The sequence below is a fragment of the Budorcas taxicolor genome, chromosome 7, assembly GCF_023091745.1.
Source record: "Budorcas taxicolor isolate Tak-1 chromosome 7, Takin1.1, whole genome shotgun sequence".
Classification (NCBI taxonomy): domain Eukaryota; kingdom Metazoa; phylum Chordata; class Mammalia; order Artiodactyla; family Bovidae; genus Budorcas; species Budorcas taxicolor.
In genome coordinates, this window is record NC_068916.1 from 10,999,121 (window position 1) to 11,019,453 (window position 20,333).

The 20,333-nt window shown below is 38.2% G+C and overlaps 1 protein-coding gene and 1 pseudogene across 1 annotated transcript; both read right to left on the reverse strand.

The window, feature by feature from the left end:
* Positions 1-268: 268 nt before the first annotated feature.
* On the reverse strand, positions 269-1,225 carry LOC128050348 (olfactory receptor-like protein OLF4). Its single transcript, XM_052642579.1, has one exon. It carries the CDS (start codon positions 1,223-1,225, stop codon positions 269-271), a length of 957 nt encoding a protein of 318 aa, XP_052498539.1.
* Positions 1,226-8,398: 7,173 nt separating this feature from the next.
* LOC128050460 (olfactory receptor-like protein OLF4) lies at positions 8,399-18,161 on the reverse strand (annotated as a pseudogene).
* Between the last annotated feature and the right edge of the window lie 2,172 nt (positions 18,162-20,333).

The window sequence follows — 20,333 nt, forward strand, 5'->3', positions numbered from 1 at the left end:
TTTGAGAATAAATTTTTCTTAAGAAACTCAGTCTTCTCATGAAGTACATGAATATTTCCAAATATTGCTTATCCAAATGTAGGAAAATTTTGAAGTAAAGTACAAATAAAAAGCCTATGTATCAGGTTGAGGAGTAAGCTTAATAAATCATGGAATTATCTTAATGAAAATTCCAGGGAACAATGAAAAGAAGCAAATTTGATGCTGCAGTGATCAAAGAATCACAATTTCTGATTTTGAGGCTTTGAGTCATGCCATCAAGGTCACTTCATTTCCCCCAGCAGAGTTGGCCTTTTCTACCTAGTATTTCATAGAATCTCTTCAGAGCCCCCTTTATGTCTTTATTCCTTAGACTGTAGATAAAGGGGTTCAGCATGGGTGTGACCACTGTGTACATCACTGAAGCTGCTGCACCTGATCTTGAACTGTGGGGAGCAGCAGGGTTAAGGTGCACTCCTAGGACAGAACAATAAAATAAAAAGACAACTGAGAGGTGAGATGCACAGGTGGAAAATGCTTTATACTTTCCCTCAGCTGATGAGATTCCACATATGCAAGAAACTATTTTAGAGTAAGAGTAAAGTATCCCAGCAAAAGGACCACCACCCAGCAAGGTCGCTGCAAAATACAATACCATGTCATTAAGAAAGGTGTCAGAACAGGCAAGTTGTAAGATTTGATTGAGTTCACAGAAAAAGTGGGGTATTTTGAAGTCTGCACAGAAGGACAATCGCAACACCATTAACTTCTGTAACAAGGAGTACATGACACCCACGATCCAAGATATCAGAACCAGGAGACCGCAGAGTCGGGGGCTCATGATGACCATATAGTGCAGTGGGTGACAGATGGCCACAAACCGGTCATAGGCCATCACAGCCAGGAGAAAGTCATCTAAACTTGCGAAGAGTATGTAAAAGTACATCTGGATGATGCAGCCTTCAAAGGTGATCAATTTGTTCTGTGTCTGGATATTCCACAGCACCTTTGGGACGGTGGTGGAAGAGAAGCTAATGTCTACAAAGGACAGGTTGGAGAGGAAGAAGTACATGGGGGTGTGGAGGTGGGAGTCTGAGATGGTGGCCAGGATGATAAGCAGGTTTCCAAACACAGTGATCAGGTACATGGACAGAAAAAGTCCAAATACGAGGGGCTGCAGCTCAGGTCCCTCTGAAAATTCCATGAGAAGAAATTCTGAAACTTCTGAAATATTTTGTGGTTCCATGCCTTGTAGGTAACTACCAAGATATAGAATAGTAACTGATTAACTTTTAGACAAGCAAGCATTAGCAACCTAGCATGCATGCATGTCCAGTCACTTCCGTCATGTCCGACTCTTTGCGATTCCATGAACTGTGGCCTGCAAGGCTCCTCTGTCCATGGAATTCTCCTGGCAAGAATATTGGAGTGGATTGTCATTTTCTTCAAGGGCTCTTCCCGATGCAGGGATCTAACCCGTATCTTTTACATCTCCTTCACTGGCAGGCAAGTTGTTTACCATTAGCGTCAACCTAACATAAATGCTCTTACTTACATTTCACAGTCAAGACATTGACTTCAATAGGTATCATTAGGGGGTGAGGCAAAGTCCTTCCTCATTTTTCTTATATGGCATCTTTTCTTTGTTATTCATGTTCTTTGAGCTTTGATCGTTCCTTTATAGGTTCAGTGGGCACACTGCTTCTGGTTCTGTTCTTTTACCAGCATTCCAAACCCTCCCTAGACCATACTCTATAAATCATGTATATGCCTTGATTATTCATCCTCTTACACTGAATAACTTTTTTCATATGATTTTCTCATTTGTCACACATATATTTCTTTTACTATAAAATTTCAGTTCAGTCGCTCAGTCATGTGTGACTCTTTGTGACCCCATGGACTGCAGCATGCCAGGCCTCCTTGTCCATCACCAACTCCCAGAATATACTCAAACTCAGGTCCATTGAGTCGGTGATGCCATCCAACCATCTCAGCCTCTGCTGTCCCCTTCTCCTCCTGCCTTCAATCTTTCCCAGCATCAGGGTCTTTTCAAATGAGTCAGTTCTTCATATCAGGTGGCCAAACTATTGGAGTTTCAGCTTCAGCATCAGTCCTTCCAATAAATATTAAGGATTGATTTTCTTTAGGATGGACTGGTTGGATCTCCTTGCAGTCCAAGGGACTCTCAAGGGTCTTCTCCTACACTACAGTTCAAAAGCATCAATTCTTTGATGCTCAGCTTTCTTTGCAGTCCAACTCTCACATCCATACATGATGACTAGAAAAACGATAGCTTTGACTAGATGGACCTTTGTTGTCAAAATAATGTCCCTGCTTTTTAATATGCTGTCTAGGTTGGTCATAACTTTTCTTCCAAGGAGCGAGTGTCTTTTAATTTCATGGCAACAGTCACCATCTGCAGTGATTTTGGAGACCAAAAAAATAAAGTCTGTCACTGTTTGCATTGTTTCCCCATCTATTTGCCATGAAATGATGGGACCAGATGCCATGATCTTAGTTCTCTTAGGCTTAGTTTTAAGCCAACTTTTTCACTCTCATCTTTCATTTTCATCAAGAGGCTCTTTAGTTCTTCACTTTCTGCCACAAATGTGGTCATCTGCATACTGTACTCAGACTTCAACAGTATATGCCACCATCAAACGAGCAGGGGATGCACCTGCATACCTCACTTTGTTTTTCCCCAATGTATGTGAATATTTGTGTACTTATTTACAAGCACAGGGGCTTCCCCAGTGAGTCAGCAGTAAAGAATCAGCCGGCAATGCAGGAGACACAGTAGATGCATGTTCAGTCCCTGGGTGGGGAAGATGGGCAACCCACTCCAGTATTCTTGTCTGGAGAATCCCATGGACAGAGGAGCCTGGTGGGCTACAGTCCATGGGGTCATAGAGAGTCACACATAATGAAGAGACTAAGCATGCCTGCATACACATTTAAGAAAATGGAAAGTCATTAAATAAAAATTAGTGGCAAAACTACAGAAATATACTACTATATATTATTTAATATGCAGTATGTCTTTAACGTAGCCAATATTTTGCAATGTAAATGGGGAATAATCTATAAAAATATTGAATCACTATGCTGTACACCTGAAGCTAATATAATTTGCTAAATCAATTATATTTCAATTAAAAGCAATAATGACAATCAACATAAAACCAGTTAAATAGGGAGATTTCATACAATTGTATTAAGCAAAACTAAATGGAACATCAAAAACTCATGGAAACATGATATACAATAGCAGTAACTGAACAAGAGCAGGATGCATTAATAATTATTTTAGCCAAGACTTTCACTTAAGTGATTATAACATATAATGTATCTAGAACTTTTTGGCACATAGCAGTTGCTCCATTATTATTTGTTGAATGATTAAGAATTAGATCATATAAGATATGAACATTTAATACATAAGAAAGTTGCATTTCAATTGAGCTGGGAAAAACTGAATTCTTGAATAAAAGCTGGAATAAATGACTGTTTTTCTGGAAGGAAATAAATAGCTTTTTTGTTTTTAATCTAACACAGCTTTAAAAAATCAGGGTAAACTGTCCATTTCAGATGAACATACAACAAATTCATGTAAAATCTGCACTTAGAGAACTAAAATAATTAAAGCTATAAATTCAGAAAAAAAAAAAAGGAATATAGAGGACTTTTCTGGTGGTCCAGTGGCTGAGAGTCTTTGTGAACCTATGGCAAGGTTACTGGAGTGGGTTGCCATTCACTTCTCCAGGGGATATTCCCAACCCAGGGATCAAACTCAAGTCTCATATACATACACACTTTTTTTAAAAAGAATGATATGTTAAACTCTATGAAACAGAAAATTTTTGATCAAAAATACTCAGGAAAAATGAATCTAGAAAAATATACAAATGAACCTGTTTGCAAGGCAGAAACAGAGACAGACATAGAGAGAACAAACATATGGAAACTAAGAGGGAAAGTGGGATAAGATGAATTGGGAGATTGAGACTGACATATATATATATATATATATATATATATATATATATATATATATATATATAAACACAAAAAAGAAGAGTATTCTCTAATTTTCCTAGAAAAAAATGTGAAGTGTTGTACATTGGGGAAACAACTTGAAAAGAACTGTAAACATTTAGAAACAGATATTCTCTAATTCGGGGTTCCTCAGTCTCTGCACTACTGGATATTCTAAGCCAGGTCATTCTCTGTAGTGGTATCTTTCCTGAATATTCTAGGATATTCCTTGCCCATCACCTACCTCATCCCAGTGTGATAGTGAAAACTGTCTATGGGTGAAGTTCAATTTGTCCCCTGGGGAAATTAATCATCCTTGGTTGAGAAGCACAGTTTTAGGTAAACAATATCAAATATTTGTAAATCTGTGCTATAATAGTAATTTGTTGAAAAATAATATGACAGACCCCCATGTATGTGAGTATCATAGCCACACCATGAAATGTTATACAGACACTAAAATAATGAAGCAGACTTATAATTGGAAGCAAGTTCCTAAAGTATTATTGATTTTTTAAATGAGAGGTATAAACAGCAGAAAAAAAGACCTCACTAAAACATAAAGAACATTTATGAGGTACACAGGATCATGTTCAAACATTTGTGCAAACATGTGTGAATATGTGTTAAGTGCATAATTTAGAACATGAAGATTTAAAGGAAACTAAGAACTTATAGACAAAAATGTCAGTAAGAATGAAATTAGATTAGTCGGACATGATTGAGCAACTGAACTGAACTGAACTGAACATGTTTTATAAAAAAGAGTATGCAACAAAATTGAATTAAAATCTCTGGCTAACTTATACAGAGATTAAAAACTATTAATTCAGAGATACCAACATGGGTCATTAATTCAACGTTAAAATTGCCAAAGACTTAAAAATGAAATAATATTATAACCAAAGTGCTTTTAAAATGTGGGAATGAAGCAGTATATAAATTATAATTTAATCTCATATAGAGATAGATGGATTCAAATATGCTTATCGAATATAATGGTGACATTCAGTCCACAGGTCAAGATAAACATTTTCCAAATTATGGTGAAAGGTGATGAACTTTTAGAAAAGGATTTAGTCACAAGGCCACATGGAGCATTAAGGAATAACAGAGATGTGAAAACTCACAGGGAACATATATTAATATAAAAGATTATTTGTTACCTCTAAGGATTTTTGGTTTTGTTTACAGCAAATAATGACACATGGAGAATATTGAAGTGGCAGCTAAATTAATGTAGTAATAATAATAAAAAAGCAATGGAAGGGATATAATGTACAGTACTGTGACTAATAGTTAATAATACTCTATTGCATATTTGAAAGTTGCTAAAAAACAGTAGATCCCAAAAGCTCTCATCACAAAAAATATTGCAATTGCACTACGCACGCTGACAAATGCTAACTAGATTTATTCTGGTGGTCATTTAGCAATATGAACAAAGATTGATTCATTGTGCTGTACAGCAGCAACAAATACATTTTATATGTCAACTACAACTTAGATTCTTTTTTAAAAACAATGAAGAGAACACTATGAATGATAGATTTGACCAAAAAAATTAATAATAAGCTCCTATACAATCCCCACAAATCTATCACACGTATCGAAAGAACTGGGGGATTCCCAGGTAGATCACTGGGTAAAGAATTGGCCTGCAATGCAGGAGATAGATTCCAGGATGCGGAAGATCCCCTGGAGGAGGGAATTGCAACCCACTCCAGTGTTCTTGCCTGGGAAATTTCATGAACAGAGGAGCCTGGTGGGCTACAGTGCATGGGGTTGCAAAGAGTCAGACATGACTGAAATGACTGAGTACACACACATATAAAAGAACTAAAGTAAAATAAAGTAAAATTTTTAAAAAAAGAAAATAAATGAATAAATAAATTACACCTTAGCGATCATGGGGGGAAAAAAAAGCAATAAGAAAAAAAAAAGAACTAAATGGCAAACAGTCTGTTTTGCATAAAGAAACAATTCTTTGTTTCAAAGAACAATATAAAAGGAATAACAGGACACTGGCACTACTATATAAAACAACAGATTTCTATGGACTTTTTTTTAAATAAACTCTGAATGGCTAACAAGCACACAAATATATTCAGCCTCACAAAACAGAAAAAGGCTCACAGACTTTAGAAACAAACTCACGGTTGCCAGGAGGAAGGGACAGTTAAGGACTTTGGGAAGGTCATGTGCACATTGCTATATTTAAAATGGATAACCACTGAAAACCTATTGTATAGCACATGGAACTCAGCTCAATGTTATGTGCCAGCCTGGATGGGAGGGGGTTTTGAAGGGGAATGGATAAATGTATATGTATAAGTGAGTCCCCTCACTATTCATCTGAAACTATCACGATATTGTTAACTGGGCATACCCTAATACAAAATGCTTTTGGTGTTAAAAAAAAATAGAAAATAAATTAAAAAGCAATTGCAAAGTGAAGCTCATTAGCATACCTCTTCTCACCAATGAAATAAAGATTTTTCAATGTAAATGCCCAGAGTTAAGCAAAGACATCCGGGCATGTACATTTCATACTCTGCTATTTCAGGGAAGTATTTGCAAGCATTCATTGGCCTAGATCTATCGTCTTCACGTGGAAATATAGTCTAATATATACCATCTTACAATTTAAAAAATGGCCTTATTTCTCTGTAGAACCTACCCTATTTGTCTACTCCTGTTAATTATTGATCTCTGAGGATTTATGATCTAATTTTCATAAAAGTATTTTATGTTTCCCGTTTATTCTTTTAATTAAACTCCCACTATTATCATTTAATTGTCAACATAGACAATTGCATTTTGGAATGCAATGTTCAGTTTTATTTTTGACCATTATAAATAGATACATTAAATTATTAGGAAAGCCAACAAAAGACTATAGTGATTTCTGTTACCTGTGTATGTTAGATTGCCTCAAAGGTGACCTCAGGTACATGTTTTTGGCTTCTCTCCTCACTAATCCTCTCCTGCATTATCTGTGGGGCTCTCAGACTCACCTACTCGGAAACTTTGAGAGAAGGCTTCGGTGTGGAAGTCCAAATTCTACCCTAAATAGCTGATGATGCAGACCCAAGTTGTGTCTAATTACAAGACAACAACAAGAGATAAAGTATGGGTTTCTCAGTGATATTTAGGTCTGCAAAAGCAACAACTACATCCTGTCCAACCAAAGCGGCACAGGCTGAGGGACTGCAGCAGAGGAAATATTGACAGCTTCCTGTGTCAGCTCATTAGGCATGTTTATCCTCTGTTACTCCAACCTCCAAGTATGTGATTTCCCTTAAGGACATGAGGCTGGACAGAATGGACTCTTTATCCGGCTGATTCTCTGTTCCTAGGAGACTGCATTATAAGTTAGGTGAATTCAGTTTTTATCACTCCTCCTTTAACTTTCCTGCTTCCAAAGCTCTAAGCCTCCCAGGACCTCATCACATCCTTGAGTTCAAATTGTCTCAAAAGTATAATATTGAGAATTTGTCTTGACTGAGTCACATGGGTCTTCAAAGCTTTGATTGGTGGTGGGGACATAACCCTTGAAATCTCTAAAAATTGCTATTCACCTCATCAAAGACAAGGTAACTTTGTGTATTTTTTAAATATAAAAATTGGGCATTATCCTATCTGGATTCATGATAGCTTTCCAAGCCAGTAAGATATTTCCCAGTTTTATCAGAAGTTATGAGCTATCATTTAGTCTCTCATTATAAAATGCTTGTAATTATAAAAGAGATATTTATATGTTGTTATGCACCATAACCAGAGAAGGCAATGGCACCCCACTCCAGTACTCTTGCCTGGAAAATCCCATGGACGGAGGAGCCTGGTGGGCTGCAGTCCATGGGGTCGCTAAGAGTCGGACACGCCTGAGCAACTTCACTTTCGCTTTTCACTTTCATGCATTAGAGAAGGAAATGGCAACCCACTCCAGTGTTCTTGCCTGGAGAATCCCAGGGACGGGGGAGCCTGGTGGGCTGCCGTCTATGGGGTCGCACAGAGTCGGACACGACTGAAGCGACTTAGCAGCAGCAGCATGCACCATAACAGAACATAACAGGGAAGCCTGGCATGCTGCAGACCATGGGATTGCAAAGTGTGTGTCACAACTTAGACCCTAAACAACAAGAGTGGGGCAGGGTTCACTGAGGCAGGCCATTATGTATGCTTGTAATAACAAAAACAGCAAAACAGGAGTTAAAGCCAGAGAAACAGATCCAGAGTTATCAAAATTAACCCCCAGGTTACAGGGCTACAGAAGGAGCAAATTTTAATCCACAAGGATGAGAGAATCACAATAGCCTAATCAGAGACTTTAAGCCATGAAACAATAGCATGCCATCACCCCCCAAGAAAGTTAGCCCTTTTAACATAGCCTTAAGTAGAAACTCTTCACAGCCCACTTTATATTGTTGTTCCTCAAACTATAGATGAAGGGGTTCAACATAGGTGTGACCACAGTGTGCATCACGGAGGCTATTGCACTTGAATATGAGTTATGGATAGCAGCAGAGCTAAGGTTCAGTCCTAGGCTCGTACAATAAACAAGGAGACCACTGAGAGGTGAGATGCACAGGTGGAAAATGCTTTATACTTCCCCTGAGCAGATGAGATTCTACGTATGCAAGAAATTATTTTAGAGTAAAAGTAAAGGATCCCAGCCAAAGGACCACTACCCTGTAGGAAAGTTGCAAGATAGATCATCATGTTATTAAGAAAAGTATCAGAACTAGCAAGTTGTATCACCTGATAGAGTTTGCAGAAAAAGTGGGGAATTTCCAAATCTGGACAGAAGGACAATCGCAACACCATTAAGTTGTGTAACAAGAAATACAGGGCACTCACTACCCAGGGTACCAGATACAGTAGTCCACAGAGCCGAGGGTTCATGATGACCATGTAGTGCAGGGGGTGGCAGATGGCCGCAAACCGGTCATAGGCCATCACAGTCAGCAGGAAGTCATGTAATGTTGCAAAAAGTATACTGTGAAGTAATTAACCTCCAATTAGAATAAATAAATTAATGTTAAAAAATAAAATAAAATAAAGGCAATAAATAAATAAATAAATTTATATTAAAAAAATACATCTGGGCAATGCAGCCTTCATAGGTTATGGCTTTGCTCTCAGTCTGAATATTCATCAGCATCTTTGGGATAGTGGTGGAGGTGAGACAGATGTCTACAAAAGACAGGTTGGAGACGAAGAAGTACATGGGGGTGTGGAATTGAGGGTCTGAGCACACAGCCAGGATGACGACCAGGTTTCCAAACACAGTTATCAGGTACATGGAGAGCAAAATCCCAAATATGAGAGGCTGCAGTTCTGGTGCCTCTGAGAATCTGAGAAGAAGAAATTTAAAATTTTGTGTGTTGTTCCTTGGTTCCATGTTCCGGAGTTGACTATCAGGAGAAAGGAAAATAACATAGTTACTTTTCACACATATGGACATAAGTCACATATCTGAACTACCACAATATCTATTGTGCCATCAAGAAACTGATTTTATTATTTTGTGTATAGATAAGTTCTCTTTGGGGGTATGTGTACTTAACCACTTCAGTTGTGTCCGACTTTGTGCGAAGACCCCGTGGAATGCAGCCTACGAGGCTCCTCTGTCCATGGTATTCTCCAGGCAAAAATACTGGAGTGGGTTGCCATGCCCTCCTCCAGGGGATCTTCCCGACCCAGGGATCTTTATTTTATTTTTTTTAGTATAAATTTAAATAAATTTATTTATTTTAATTGGAGGTTAATTACTTTACAATATTGTATTGGTTTTGCCATACATCAACATGAATCCACCACAGGTATACACATGTTCCCCATCCTGAACCCCCGTCCCTTCTGCCTCCTCGTACCATCCCTCTGGGTCATCCCAGTGCACCAGCCCCAAGCATCCAGTATCATGCATCGAACCTGGACTGGCGATTTGTTTCATATATGATATTATACATGTTTCAATGCCATTCTCCCAAATCATCCCACCTTCTCCCTCTCCCACAGAGTCCAAAAGCCTGTTCTATACATCTCTGTCTCTTTTGCTGTCTCGCATAGAGGGTTATCATTAACATCATTCTCAATTCCATATATATGTGTTAGTATACTGTATTGGTGTTTTTCTTTCTGGCTTACTTCACTCTGTATAGTTGGCTCCAGTTTCATCCATCTCATTAGAACTGATTCAGATGTATTCTCTTTAATGGCTGAGTAATATTTCATTGTGTATATGTACCACAGCTTTCTTCTCCATTCATCTGCTGATGGACATCTAGGTTGCTTCCATGTCCTGGCTATTATAAACAGTGCTGTGATGAACATTGGGGTACACGTGTCTCTTCCAATTCTGGTTTCCTCAGTGTGTATGCCCAGCAGGGGGATTGCTGGGTCATAAGGCAGTTCTATTTCCGGTTTTTTAAGGAATCTACATACTGTTCGCCATAGTGGCTGTACTAGTTTGCATTCCCACCAACAGTGTAAGAGGGTTCCCTTTTCTTCACACCCTCTCCAGCATTTATTGCTTGTAGACTTTTGGATCACAGCCATTCTGACTGGCAGGAAATGGTACCTCATTGTGGTCTTGATTTGCATTTCTCTGATAATGAGTGATGTTGAGCATCTTTTCATGTGTTTGTCAGCCATCCGTATGTCTTCTTTGGAGAAATGTTTATTTAGTTTTTTGGCCCATTTTTTGATTGCTGACCCAGGGATATTTAAACCCCAGTCTCCTAAGTCTCCTGCGGGTTCTTTACCACCAGCACCACCTGCTATACCCCCAATTTATCTGTGACTAGGGATTTTTGTCCCATTCTCAGCATATTTACAAAAAGGTCATATATTCTACACAGCTTTCATGCAAAATTCTTTCAAGCACTTGAGAAATACATACTGAGTGCCAACATGTTCCAAGCAATAAGTAGAGATGACAAAAACAAATCCCCCACAATTCAAGGATGTTGAGAGATAATGAACAAATAAAGTATTATATAATATGTTAGGTGGAGACAGATGCTATGAAAAAAAGAAAACCAGTTATGAACGAGAGAGTTGTAAGAGGTGTTATTTTGTACTGAGTGTTCAGGTAAGGTAAGCAAACAAGAAGACATTTGAACTTTAGCCTTCAAGAAAGAGAGGGAAGAATTTAGTACTATATCAGGAGAAGGGTGTGCCTGCAGAGGGAATGGCCGCTTCAAAGGATCAGAGGAAGATGCAGGTTCCACACGTTCAAACCCAAAAAGGAAGCCAGTGGGTCAGAGAATAAGAAAGAGGGGGAGTGATTAGAGATGGTGTCAGGCATGCTGAGGAGCAAGGTGGCCTCGCTGCTACAGCTGAACCTTCAGTGCACAGAGAATCCCTCCTTACATATTCTTTATTTTCTTGCAAAAATTTCATGTGAATTAATTATGGCAAAACCAATACAATATTGTAAAGTAACTAGCCTCCAATTAAAATATATAAATTTAAATTAAAAAAAAATTTGAAAATTCCTTTACATGATGCAAAGTACCAAAAGGCCACTTTTAACTATTTCTATAATGATAAAATGCTTTAAATGTTAAAAAAAATAAAGTAGATGACATCCTTAGTATTATCCCATATTTGACTGAATTCTGGCCTCTGTATTATAAGTCCCCTTAATATATAAGCACAAGTGCCTCTGCTTGGAGAATTGTTCTCAATCCACAAGGTGTGAATTAACAGGAACTAACAAGAACTCCTGGGCTGTGTAACTCCATGCATTTCTCACCTATAATCAGCATCCTTGGGCCATGAGTTCTCAAGCTGGTCAAATCAGATTATCTTTCTTGTATAGAATGTATAAATGGTACCTAGAAATTCCAGTTCATGAACTTCTAATGGACCAATAAATTTGGGGTTCTTTTTCTACATGGTCACTTTCTTCTCTATATTAAAAAAACATTTAAGAGTATGAGAAAGAGAGAAGAGAAAAAAAAAATAGAGAGGAAAGTTAAATGCACATAAGAATATTAGGGGAGAAAATATCCAATAGCCCAAATGTACCCTGAGACAATACAATGAAGAAAGGCCTCCTTGGTTTGGCGTCATTCCAAATCCAGTGACATCTCCTTGATGCCCAGGAAAAATGATAAAGCAAAATTTTTCTTTTCCAAGGGCAGAAACAGTGATATCTTTATGATTTGAAAGAACTTGCAGATTGAATATCCTAAAAGAAAAATAAGAAAAAGGAATAAAGTAACAATTCAAAACAGGAAACACAAGACACAACAAAAGTTGGAAATGTTTTATATGAAGCAGCAGAAGATTTCTTTTTTCCTTGAGGCTTATCCTTATTTGTCTACTCCTGCTGGTAAATATGGGCTTCCCTAATGGCTCAGCAGGTAAAGAACCTGCCTGCAGTGAGGAGACACAGGAGATGCAGGTTCAGTCTCTGAGTCATGAACATCCCCTGGAGGAGGAAATGGAAACCCACTCCAATATTCTTGCCTGAAAAGTCCCTTGGACAGAGGAGCCTGGTGGACTGTAGTCCAAAGGGTTGCAAAGAGCTTCACATGACTGAACGACTAAGCACATTAATAAATACAATTCATAGACTTACTGCCTAATTTTACTGAAAACATTTTATGTCTATCATTTCTTTTTTCTAATTGAACTTCCATTAACACCATTTAACCATCAGCATCAACACTTGCATTTCCGACTGCAATGTTCAGTTTATTTTTTAGATAATAAATAAATATACACTAAGGTAGGAAAAGCCAGCAAACAACCGCAGTGACCTCTGGGCTATGCTACAGTGGTCTTCAGGTGACCTCAGGTTCAGGTTCCTGGCTTCCGCACTCTTTCACTCTCTCCTAAAGTGTCTGTTCAGCTCTTGGACTCACCTGCCTGCAGAATCTGAGAGCAAGCTTTCTGCATAGAAGGGAAATGACTGACGATGCAGAACAAAGTTTTGTCCACGAACAAGACAACGGGAAGAAGTCTTCTAACCAGATATAGAGCTCCAAAAGCAAGGATCACATCCTAGTCAAACAGCTATGGCACAGGCTGAGGGACTGCAGGAGAGTGGGTATTTACATCTTCCTATGTCAGCTCATTAAACATGTTTTCCTACTGTGACTCCAGTCTATTTAAGTACAGGACTTCCCTTGGAGACACTGGTGTGGGCAGAAGAATGGATTTTTTTCTTTTTGCTGCTGATTCTCTGTTCCTAGGAGACTGCTTTATAAGTTAGGTAAATTCAGTTTTTACTACTCCTCTCCAGTTATTCTCCTGATTCCAAAGCTCTAAGCCTCCTAGGACCTCATCACATTCTTGAGTTCAAATTTTCTCAAAAGTATAATATTGAAGATTTTTCTTAAATAGGTCACATGTGTCTTCAAATCTTTGATTTGTGGTGGGGACACAATCACCAAAGTCTCTGGAAATAACTATCCTTCTCTTCAAAAAGGGGGATAACTTTTCTCCTTTAGTATAAAATCTTGGGTATTATATTCCCTGGATTCATGATGGTTTTTCCAAGCTAATTGAGAGTTTTCTACTTACATCACAAGTTCAGAGCTGTCTTTTAGTACTCAGTACAAAACATTTGCAATTATAAAAGATATACTGAGCTATTATTATGCCCCATAAACTAGATTATCAGATTATATGTATGTGTGTCTTAGTCGCTCAATCACGTCTGACTCTTTGTGACCCCATGGACTGTAGCTCGCCAGGCTCCCCTGTCCATGGGATTTCCCAGGTAAGAATATTTGAGCTGCCATTCCCTTTACAGGGGGTCATCCTGACCCAGGGATTGAACCCAGATCTCCTGCTTACAGGCAGATTTTTTTCCCATCTGAGCCACCAGTAAAGCCCTTGCATATTATAAAGACTGTCAAATTTAATTTTAAAACCAATGTATTCTATGAAATAGTGCTTTTATGAGCATCATTTTTCATTGTCAAAATAGGACTCAGTGGGATTTCATGTTTTACTCAAAAGTATAAACCATGTAAGGGATGGAGTCTGATTGGAATCTCTCAGTTCTGGAACTCTGGGGCAGTGATTCAATTTGAGAATAGTCCTTGGAATTATTTTACAGTATCTGAAAGGATGCTGCTAATGTTCTATAAACCACGGAACATTAGCAGCATTAGTTGGAGAAGACTCTTGAGAGTCCCTTGGACTCCAAGAAGGTCCAACCAGTCCATCCTAAAGGAAGTCAGTCCTGAATATTCATTGGGAGGACTGATGCTGAAGCTGAAACTCCAATACTTTGTCCACTTTATGTGAAGAACTGACTCATTGGAAAAGATGCTGATGACTAGAAAGACTGAAGACAGGAGGAGAAGGGAACAACAGAGGATGAGATGGTTGGATGGCGTCACCGACTCTATGGACATGAGTTTGAGCAAGCTCCAGGATATGGTGAGGGGACAGGGAAGCCTGGTGTGCTGCAGTCCATGGGTCACAAAGAGTCGGACACGACTGAGCAACAGAACTGAACTGAACAGCACCCAATATAAACAGTTATCGTGTTACAAATCAATAGTAAGATGGTGAGAATCCCTATTCTAGATCAAAATGTTTCTAAATCCACTGTACATACAAATCACCAAGATTTCTAGTTCAATGCAAACTCTGATTCTCCATGTCTCTTGTCAACCCAGGGATCCTGTTTCTGACAAGCTCCCAGGTGTTGTTGATGCTGCAGGTCCAGGTCTGTGAATCATGCTTTGGTAGCAAGAAAGTGGTTCTGTGTTGGAGTCAGGTATACACAGTTTTGGGCTTCCCTGGTGGCTCAGACAGTAAAGAATCTGCCTCCAATGCTGGAGACTTGGGTTTGATTCCTGGGTCAGGAAGAGCCCCTGCAGGAGGACATGGCAACCCACTCCAGCATTCTTGCCTGGAGAATTTCAAGGAGACTGGTGGGCTACAGTTCATGGGGTCACAAAGAATCAGACATGACTGAGTCACTAACACTTTCACTTTCATTAATCAGTTTAATCTTCTTCACCAAAAATCTTTTATGTATATAATTTTGAAAAAGTTTTTCACATGCTTTATAGGTGATTGCACAGAATGTATCATTTTAAACACAGCAACCAATCCTTTACCCTAATGAGAATAGGATGTTTTCCCAAGAACACAAAAATCCACACTTTAGTGAATAGATATAGGGCATGAAAGGGAAATATTTTGCTTAGTAATACAAAGTGTAGTTTAAATTTACTACCTATTGACTTTTTCCCCTGACTCAAAGGTCATATTAGGTGAATGTATTCAGATGTATTCTTCTGTGTAAACTCCACTTGGAAATAGGTAGTTGGCTAACACTTGCCGGTAACTAGGGTAGGTACTGTGGACACCGGTAAATAAGAGAACAGGATCCTAAAGAGAAGAATAAATCTGAATAACCACCTCTAAAGCAAACTATAGGTTAAAGTCTCCATTGTCAAGAGGAGCAATTAAGGAAATAATTTACATAAGCAAATAAGGCAATAATTAAGGAACGGTGTATGCAAAATGAAAACCTTAGTCAGTTTTCCTCTGATCTAAAATTACATAAAATACTTTGGCTAGTAAGTTTAGATTTTTCCCCCACTGTGGTACTATTACTTATGACAATTCTTTCAATAATGCAAGAGAAAAAATATTTGGGATGATATGTATCATTTGAGAAGAAATAATTCTCAAGAAATCCATGTTATCCCATGAAAAAGTGGGAACTGTCAACATTGTGAATCAAGTTTGGGAAAAGTTTTGAGACGGCAAAACCGACACGATATTGTAAAGTAATTAACCTCCAATTAAAACAAATAAATTTATATTTTAAAAATGGACAAAGGGGAAAATTGTTTATAAAGCAGACAGAGAAAGAAATCATAAATGCGAGTTACTTAACTGCTATGAAGAATTTGAATAATCAAAGAAATGAGCATTTCAGGGAATAGAGGGAGTGAGCAATTTCTACTTCTACACGCTGATCAAAAAGTATCTAATTCTGGCTCAAATGCAAAAGTGGGAACTTCTTTAATTCTATGGCTGTTGGTCCTTTTATACCTGCCATTCCAAAGAATGTTTTCAGAGGCTTCTTTATGTCTTTGTACCTTAGACTGCAGATCTGAAGGGGTTCAACATGGGTGTGGACACAGTGAACATCATTGAGGCAAATGCACTCAACTCTGAGCAGAAGGGTTTGTGGAGCAGCAAGGCTGAGGTACAAGCAAAGCTCATACAGTAAAGCAAGTATACAACTGAGAGGTGAGAGGCACAGGTGAAAAGCACCTCATACTTCTCCCAAGTTGATGGCATCACACGTATAGAGGAAACTTTCTTAGAATATGGATAAAGGATCTCAGGCAAGAGATCACCACTCAGGAATATTACAGTTTCAAAATATATCACCATGTCACTAAGAAAGGTATCACAATTGGCAGGTTGGACATCCTGCTTGATTTCACAGGAAAAGTGGAGGATTTCCAAAGTTGTACAGAAGGACAGTTGTGACCCTATTCATCTTTGTAGCCAGGAATACAGGACATTCATGAGTCAAAAACCAGAACCAGCAGTCCACAGAGCAGAAGGCTCAGGGTTATAGAACAGTGCCGGGGTTGACGGATGGCCATGGAGTGGTCCATAGGCCTTTGTGGTCAGGAAAATATTGTCCAAATCTACAAAGAGTGGGTGAATGTATAATTAGAGGTTATGACTTTGCCTTCTTTGGGATGGTGGTTAAGGTGAAACGTATCTAAAAGAACAAACCGGAGAAGAGTAATTACATGGGTGTGCGGCAGTAGGAGTCAGAGACAGTGGCCAGGATGATGAGCAGTTTTTGTCTTTTAATTTATTTGGCTGCACAGGGTCATAGATGTGGTGTATGAGATCTTCGCTGCAACATGTGAGATTTTTAGTTGTGATCTGTGGGATCTAGTTTCCCAATCAGGAATCGAACCTTGAGCCCTGCATTGGGAGTGTGGAGTCTTAGCCACTGGACCATCAGGGAAGTCTCAAGGTAAGCAGGTTTTCAAACACAGTGATCAGGTACATGGACAGGAAACTGTAAAACATGAGGGACTGCAGTTTTGATTCCTCTGATATTTGAGAGGAAGAAATTGTGAATTTGGGTATCATTTCCTGGTCCCATGTGGTCCTTACCAGCGTTTGTTGATTTTTGTCTCTTTAACAATAGCCATTCTGACCAGTGAGAAATGTATCTCACTGTGGTTTTGATTTTCAGTTCTCTGAAGATGTCAAACCTCTTTTCAAGAGCCTGTTGACCATCTGTATGTATTCCTTGGGGGAAAAAAAGTCTACTGAAGGTCCTTTACCTGTCTTTAATTTGGTTGTTTATGTTTTTAATTAAGTTAGCTGAATTCTTTTTTTGAATAACAGTCCCTTATTGGATGTATAATGTGCAAATACCTTTTCCCATGAGTAGGTTTCCTTTTAGTTTTGTTGCTGGTTTCCTTCACAGCAGAGCTTTTTTTGTTTGACATAGTTCTGTTTATTTTTACTTTTATTTTTCTTGCCTGGGGAAATATATTCCCCCCCAAAATATTTCTAAAACTGAAGTTAAGGTGTTACTGCCTATGTTTTAGCCTATGATTTTTAATGTTTCAGACCTCACATTTAAGTCTTTAACCTAGGTCGAGTTTATCTTTCTTTGTAATGTGATAGAGTCATTCAGTGGCATTATTTTCCCTGAAGTTGTCCGGTTCAAAAAATATTCTTCTTCATTTTGTGATTGCTACCAATAGTAGCTACAGTGATTTTAATGCTTTTTTCCTTTAAGCATTGTACTGTAATTGTTAACAACCTTGTCTGATATATAGTTTCGATTTTTTGATTCTATCTATCACCTTATTCAGTCTTCCGGTACTTTTGTTTTTCATTTTATATAGAAGAGAGCATTTCAATACTGCTTATAACATAGTTCTGGGTGTTGAACTCCCACAGTTTTTCTTTATCTGTGAGATAATCTTTCTTTCTTTCATATCTGGAGGATAACTTTTCTGCATAGAGTATTTTGGTTGACAGTTTTTGTATAACAATATTATAAGTCTATTTCATTGACCTGATGAGAAATTTGCTCATAGCCTAATGATGACACCTTTGTAGGTTACTTTTTTCTGGCCGCCTATAACATTCTTCTTGGCCGCCATCTTTGCTGGGGGAATCCTGAAAATGGTGGCTCTATTGCTGCATCCAGGGTGACCAAGGTCCAGGGCTACGCCCTCTGTACCACCTGGCTCTCTGTGGCTGTTGATGTTGCTGCATCCAGGAGGCCAGGGTCATGTGCACCACCTCCACTGATGCTACCAGTGCCCTCTGGGGCAATGGGCTCTGCTGCCTCAGCTGTGCGGCTGAGACCAGGATCACCGCCTCTGTTGTTCTTCCAGTTCCATCTCCTCTAGGTGAAAAATCCATTCACCTTCAGATGGTGCAACAGTATGTATCTCTGGTGCCCTGACATGTTGGGCAGAAAAACTTTGTTTAGTGATGGATGTTTTACTAGTTGTAGATTGAAGAGGTGAGACACAGGGGGCGTCTTCTGCCACCATGATGCTGACATCACCAATGATTAACTATTTTTCCCACAAGTTGCAAGATTAAAATACACACATAAGTGGAGTAGACTATCATATATTAGTGAAGAAAGAATTGCCACGTGGCTGCGTACAACCTCCTGGGTGAGCTTTTGTAGAGCTGTAACATATAAAATTACAAGTAGACTTATGAGGAGCCCAGAAGAGATCAGAACAATTCAATATTAAATCTCACTTGATAATAAAGGCATTACATTCAAACTTTTACTATTAGGGTGAGTGGTTATTCAGCAATAACTGAGTAAAATATAAAATTGTACAGAATTGAGGGCGATTATAATAATGTTCTCATTCTATGCATTCATTCTGATATTTACAGATAGCATTCAACATTTCTGCCTTAGAATTTTATTACAGAAAATGGTGTTAAAAAGTACTCCATTGCAGTTTCCTCTCTGTTAAGCAGCAGATTGGAAGATGTGTTTGGTTGCATAAATTGTGACCTGAATCACACGGCTGGATAGGCGGTCAGGTTCTCTAGTGAGTCACCTTTGATCATGAGATACACATACATATACATATATAAAGAGTTGACTCGAGTAATGCAGGGCTTGGGGCAATGACACCCTATGCAATTGAAAATCTCCCTATAACATTGCAATCAATGCTCCTTATCCACAGTTCCATACTCTATGATTCAATCAACCCTCTTATAAAATTGTATAAATTGAATTAGATTTCACTTGTACTTTTTTTATATCAGTAATTCATCTCATGACTATTCTTTCAGGAAAACAAGGCAAAAATTACTTGGGATGATATATGTCATTTAAGAAGAAATTCTTCCTCATGTTGCTCCATTAAAAAAAAAAAAAAGAGCATGTCCAAAAATTTCATATACAAAGTTTGGAGAATTTTGAAATAGAAGAAAACAAAAGTTTTGACTGAGGAGAAAGCTTAATAAAGTGAGTCACTGGATTTGTATAGAGAGCTTGAATTAAAATAGGATGGAAATTCCAAGAAACAAAGAGGAGTGAATTTTATTACACAATGGACAAAGAATCACAACTTCTGGTTGCAGGACTATTTTCTGTGAAATCAAGGGCAGTTCATCACCCCCAGGGCAACTGACTGCTTTGTGACTGCCATCCCATTGAATCTCTTCTGAGTTCTCTTTATGTCTTTCTTGCTCAGAAAGCAGATAAAGGGGTTCAGCATGGGTGTGGTTGTGATGAACAACTAAATGACGAAGAAAAAAAGTAATAAACTTTTGTTTCATATTTGGCTGTCTAAAGAAATTGTGGAAATGGCTTCGGTTGCCAAGTTGGTACTTTTTCCCAGAGAAATAGTACAACTCATGATTTTTCTTTTAGTAAACTGAAAAATAAATTGTTCAATATATAAATCCTGTCAATGTATGGCAAAACCAATACAGTATTGTAAAGTAAAATAAAGTAGAAATAAAAATTTTTTTAAATAAAAAAATAAAACATTTCACTTCAGAAGAAATTATTCCCAAGGAATGCATGAAGAGTCATGAGGAAAATGGGAATTTCCATATATTACACTTAAGTTTGCAAATCAATTCGTGGAAGTAGAAAAATGACAAAGGAAAAAAAGATAGCAAATAGCATAAAGGTTAGTCAAGACAGCTAGTTAACTTGTATAAAGAAGTTGAAATGAAATAAATGGATATATCAGGCAGTAAATTGAAGGAGCAAGTGCTCTTTTCACAATCTGATCAGAAAATCACAATTTTGGCCTCTAAGGCATTGCATCTTGCAAAAA